At 53.7% G+C, this 5,917-nt stretch overlaps 1 protein-coding gene across 1 annotated transcript in view; it reads left to right on the top strand.

The window, feature by feature from the left end:
- Positions 1-770: 770 nt before the first annotated feature.
- Stx1b (syntaxin 1B) overlaps positions 771-5,917 on the top strand; it is a 15,955-nt gene continuing 10,808 nt past the window's right edge. Inside the window, exon 1 of the mRNA XM_021166852.2 lies at positions 771-1,041. Within this exon, the coding sequence (XP_021022511.1) occupies positions 1,012-1,041 (30 nt within the window). The 5' untranslated portion in view covers positions 771-1,011. The remainder of the gene's footprint in view (positions 1,042-5,917) is intronic.

Below are 5,917 nucleotides of genomic sequence, written 5' to 3'. Positions count from 1 at the left end.
GACCTTCTGCAGCACCAGATTCAAGATTCTACTCCCCCTACACCCCCACCACCACCAAAGATTCTACTCCCAGCAGACATCTTTCTTCCTTCTGCACCCCCACCCTCACCCCAACTCCTGGCTTGGGGGATGTAACCCAGGGCCTTGCAGGCAAGCATATACCACTGAGATTCACTCTAGGCCAAGATAAATATCATTTTAAACACAGTCATCCAAAATCCCAGACCAAAAGTCTCAGCAGGTAGTGACCGCTCTGTTCTTGGGGGTTGACAAGCTGAGATCCACCAGTGCCAGGGCACTCTCAGGTAGGGTGACAAAAGATGTACAGAACAAGCCCCATGTCCTTCTCAGCAAGCAACAGCCACATACAGGGTCAGGTTTGTTATTTCTAATGCCCAAAAGACTTCCGCAAAGCCGAAGGGACAGGATAAAAGGAAGTCCTGCGTAGGCTCACAGACACTCTGCTCCTCTCAGGTTAGTCCCTTAGTTCATTGCCTTAGACCTTCTCTGACCGTCCACCCCAACTGCAGTTTACCCAGCATCTCTATCCCTGCCTCCGCATCGTTCCGTGCTTCTTGGGCTCCCCCCTCCCAACTTCTGGGCCTCCCCAGTGCCCCTCCCTTGGGTGCCCCTCCCCGGACTACAACCCCCAGGCGCCCCCAGCCCGGGGCGCTGCGCATGCCCCCTGCTCCCCGCCCCCTCCGCTCCCCCTCCCTCCCTTCCTCCTCACCTCCCTCCGCCCCCCTCCCCCGCGCCTCGGCTCCCGCATCCCTCCATCCAACCCTGTGCCGCAGCCGCATCGCCACCGCAGCCTAGGCAGAGCCCAGTCGGCCCAGGCCCCTGTCTCTGCCTGGCCTTAGCTCCCCGCCCCCCCGCCGCGCACCTTATCCGCACATCCTTCGGAGGTCTAGCCCGGTGCCCCCAGACCCCGGCCTCCAGGACAGAGGCAAGAGGCAGAGAGCAGCAGCGGAGGCGGGAGGACGAAGAAGGGGAGGAGGAGCCCGTCGCAGGATGAAGGATCGGACTCAGGAGCTGCGGAGTGTGAGCTAAGGGGTGGGAGAGGTGGGGAGGCGGGACCCTGTATTTGGGGAGCGCTTGGGGGATGGAGTGGGGGAGGTTCTGAGACGTGGGGAGCAAATGATGAGACTAGAGGTTGGAAGCCAGGAGCCCTAACATCTCCTGGCACCTGATATCTCCAGTGAACCTGCAATTGGAGGACAGTGGCTGGAAGGAGTTGGAGGCCATTAAGACACAAGGGGGCAGGAGAGGTCTCAGGGGCCTGGGCAGCCCAAATGCTAGGGAAGACCCTAGAATCTAACCTGGGGGTGGGAGAAAGTGAATGTCAAGAGAGGATTGGGGGACACCATCATCCCCTAGAGCAGGCTTGTCAAATTAGGCGGATGGAGGGGGTGGTTGCTGGCCAGGCCGGTTCCAGCAGGACCCAGATTTGGGATGCTATGGAGGACACAGGTTGGAACTAGATGCCAGCACCTGGCAGTGAATGAAGTGTGTGGTGGTATTGGTGCTGGTGTGTGTGTGTGTGTGTGTGTGTGTGTCCACGCGCACGCGCACTGGTATGTTGCTCCGTGGGGAGAGGGCACTGCTCAGAGGGGGAGTGTGTGTGTGTGTGTGTATGACTGAGTTCCCCTGGGCCAGAGCCTCAGCTTAGGTGACCCCAAAGGTGAGAGAGGAGAGAAAGATCCATCCACCAGGTCACAGAATTGGGTTGTGTGACATAGGCCACACAGTGCTTGGGGGAACTGGAGCATGGGAGCAGCCAGGGGCAGGCTGCTGGCAGCCAGGGGCCAGGCTCCAGGCGGTTGGCCAGCAGGGCTGGAGGAGGAAAGACTGGGGGCTGCAGGGGAGGCTGCTCTTTGGAGGGACTGTGCTCGCCTGCTGAGAATGATTTTGGGCAGGGAAGGTGCTGAGACATTTTAAGAATGACATGAACCCCAGGAGGTTGAGGTTCCAGTTTGCTGTGTGACAGTGGCCTCTGGCCACTGGGTCTTGATGGATTGGGGTATGTCAGAATTCCAAGGGATTGCTACTCTACATGACAGATTGGGAAACTGAGGTTCAGGGATGGGAAGGGACTGGCCCAAGGTCATCAAGTAAGTATGTGTGTGGTACAGGTCAAATGGCTCAGGGGCCTCCAGGCTGCCGAGTTGACCATGGGGCTACACCTTCCGGCCTTTGAAACACAAGTTTTAGAGTGGAGACAAAGAGTTCTGTTGTTGGAAGCCTCCAAAGGTTGGGCCTGGAGTTGGGGACCCTGGTTCACAGGCCATACAGGGAAGGAACACAGTGGCTCCTTGGAGAGGAAGTGGGGAGAATGGAGGAGCTGACCGTGAGGGAGGAGATGTGAAGGAGTATTTACTGCGTGAGGAAAACCGTAGTAGCAATGGCAACTGGACTGTGCGTGTTTTATAGGAAATCACCTCTGATTCCCGGCATCTTAGGAGGCTGGTGTTAGCATGATCTCATCTCACAGAAAAGGGAACAGAGGCTCAGAGACATTAAGGAACTTGGCCAAAGTTACAGAGCTACAAAAAGGCAGGATTCAAACCCAGACCAGCAGCCTCAGTATCCTGCCCCCCCCCCCCAGGTGCAGTTTGCAAAGCAGGTTGTCATGGCAATCCCATTAGATCCCAACCAACTTCCTGGTAAGGTAGGCAGAGAGTCTGCCTTGTCTAATATTCAGGAAAACTGAAGCCCAGAGGGTTTAAAGATTTCCCCAAGCCATACAGCTAAACAAGGGAGAAAATAGAATTCGAACTCAGATCTCCAGCAGCCAAGAATATTCCATGACTCCCAAACCTAGAGAAATGCGATAAGGTGGGGGTGGAAGTGTGGTATAATTAGAGGGAGAGGGAGACAGAGTGAGGAGAACTCTGAGTGAGTCAGGGCTCCCTGCCCAGAGGTGAAGAAACCTGTGGCCAGGGCTGCCGGAGGGGGTGGGTGAGGGGTGGTGGTGGTGGAGGAGGAAGCCAGGTGGCTAGGGCAGTAGGCAAATGATGTGGAGAGCTGGGGGGAGGTATGGGGGGGAGGAGAGGTTGGGTAAATACTGATGGCTTTGCTGTTACTCACAGTTTGGGAGAGTGGAGAACTGGGGAGGGTGCAGGTGGGGTGGGTAGGAGCTCCAGATGTCTGGAGTGTTAAGAGTGTCTGCCAGAGTTGAAAGCCACACTGTGGGAAGGCAGTGAGCTGGAGGGGAGGGGAGGGCATGGTGAGGGGCATCCGGAGTGCTAGCCGAGGGGCTTGTCTCACCAAGGAGTTTTCAAATCTGTTTATCATGCAGAGGCTGAGGACTCAGACTTAGAAGCCAGATTGTTAGTGATTTAATGTGTGACCTTGGGCACGGTACTTGACATGTCTGGTACTCTCGGGGTAGTTTGGTGGTAGTGGGTGTGTTTTGTTTGTTTTGGGGAGTGTGTGTGTGGGGGGGACTGGGGGATTGACTGGAGGATATTGAATTCACTAGGCAGGTACTCTGTCGTAGAGCTACTTCTAAGCCTCAGTTTCCCCCTGTGTCATTTGAGAGTAAAGTGCCACCTCAATTCACAGGATCATTTTGAGAATTAAAAGTTAATTAATACTTCCAAGCTGTCTAAGAAAGGGCCCAGTGCACAGCAGCGCTCTGTGGTTGCTACTCCTAGGTGACTCTCCAGTTCTCTGGAACATTACAGAAGCCCGTTTGGATGTCTCCTAATGGAGTTACCTGAGGGCTACAGGAAAGAGACAGACTTGACAGAGGTGCTCGCAGGTCGGTCCTGCAGTTGGTGGAGCTGGTGTTGAACAGCTTTCTGTCTCGGGTTGCCCAGCAGGTTCGGTTTGGAGGTTCTAAGCTGGATATGGAACCTCAGGCCAGAGAGAAAACAGGAGGGCCAGTCCGGGCTCGGGCTCTGGGGAGGAAGGAGGAGGGGGACTAGGGGAGGCCAGAAAGAGAGGAAGCTCTGGCTTGTAAGAGTCGGCAGAGAGTATTCATTCATCACCGCCAGGGCACTGACTGGGCCTTTTCCTGCCTCGAGCTCTACTGCCCAGATGTGACTCCCATTGCCTTAAATTCAGTTTCTCCCAAATTACAGCATAACTGGACACAACTCAGATGTCACCTCCTCAGAAAGACCCTCCCGGGCCACCAAGCTTGCCTCCATCACATCCTCCTGTCTGTCCTGTTACTTCCCATCATGGGCTGCTTTTTCTTATTCACTTCTCATTGTTTGTCTCCCCCTCCCCCACGGGACAGTCAGCTCCTTGGAGGCAAGCCCTTCCTTCCCAGGAATGTTCACCCTCGGTACCCATCATACACAGTTGTTAGATGCATGAGGGATGCGGGGAGGCAGGAAGAGGATCAGGGTAGGGGTGGGCTGTGGAGGAGAAGAGGAAGTGGGGCTGTGCTGCACCATGGGCCATGGGAGATTGGGGGAGTGGAGGCCCAAGCGAAGGATTCGGATGGACAGAATCCTGAGGGACGTGCAAGAGCGTCTGATGGCTCTAGATCAAATGATGAGGTCTGGGTGGACAGTGTATGGTAGTGTGTGTAAGGATGTGTATATACACAAACACACACTTGTTTTCTTTTCAAAGATTTATTTTATTATTATATGTAAGTACACTGTAGCTGTCTTCAGACACATCGGAAGACGGTGTTAGATCTCATTTCGGATGTTTGTGAGCCACCATGTGGTTGCTAGGATTTGAACTCAGGACCTTTGGAAGAGCAGTCAGTGCTCTTAACCGCTGAGCCATCTCTCCAGCCTGAACACATATTTGTTTTTGTTTTTTTTTTTAATTTGTATTCTTTCATATTTGTAAACACACATTTGTGAACATGCACTTGGGAACACACACATGTGCACACACACCAGGACGCTCTTGTTGCTGATGTGGAAAACTTTGACTTTAAGGAGGCTGGGGAATTGGATTGGATGCCCCTCAAGGCAGTGAAACCTCAAGTGACAAAAGCTTTATTAATCAAGTCCTTCCAGGTGTTCACCAATTGGTGGACAGTGACAAGCAATGCCCTGACATCCGCCAACACCCTTTTGGCTGACCACCCTTGGACAAGTTATGTAATCTTTCTGAGCCTCGGTTTCTTCATCTGTCAAATAGGAATAAGAGCATCTACCTTGTTGGATAGTTGTGAGGTTAAATATGAGGAACTGCATACTGGATATGGGCTCATGGCTGAATCCCAACACTTGAGAGGGTGAGGCAGGAGGATTGCTGCAAGTTCAAGGCTACTCTGGGCCACACAGTGAGACTCTAGCAAGAAGTGGGGGGAGGGACAGGGAAATAGAGCAAAAGAGTGTGGGCAGGGTAGTTGTCTCTGTGGCCAAGTAAGGACAGAGGGACTTCCGCATGTTGGCAGGATGGATGGAAAAAACCTGGAGACTTGACAGGTCCCCACTTCAAACTCAACCTCTGGCTTTGTTTGCTCTGAGGCCTCAGGCAACAGGGCAGTGTGTCTGACCTGTCTCCTCACCTGTCACACAGAAGACGGGTGCTCACAGTCCACCCTCATCAAAGATTCTCCCCCTGGCAGCTGTAGGCATTTCCCTGTGTGCGTTCGCAGGGGGGTCCTGGAGGGGCTCTGCGGGAGGGGACTGCAGCTTGACAGAGGAAGGTGTGAGGCCTGGAGGGTGGAAGCCCACAAGGCTGGTCAGCTGCTGAACTGGTGCGGGCTTTTTGGCCTCTCTCTACTTAAAGTTCTTCCATTTATAAAAGAAGGCTGTGATAATGTCTATCTCGGGAGACTGTTGTAGGAATTAAATGAATGGGTCTGGTGGTGATGTGAAACAGGCAGGAGGATTCCAAGTTAAAGGCTACCTGGAGCTACAGTAAGACTTTCAGAAAAATAGGAGCTGGGACTTTAGCTCTCTCTCTCTCTCTCTCTCTCTCTCTCTCTCTCTCTCTC

This window comes from Mus caroli, chromosome 7 (genome assembly GCF_900094665.2).
Source record: "Mus caroli chromosome 7, CAROLI_EIJ_v1.1, whole genome shotgun sequence".
NCBI lineage: Eukaryota > Metazoa > Chordata > Mammalia > Rodentia > Muridae > Mus > Mus caroli.
Note: the sequence above shows the minus strand (reverse complement) of the source record. Positions and strands in the feature narration are given on the sequence as shown.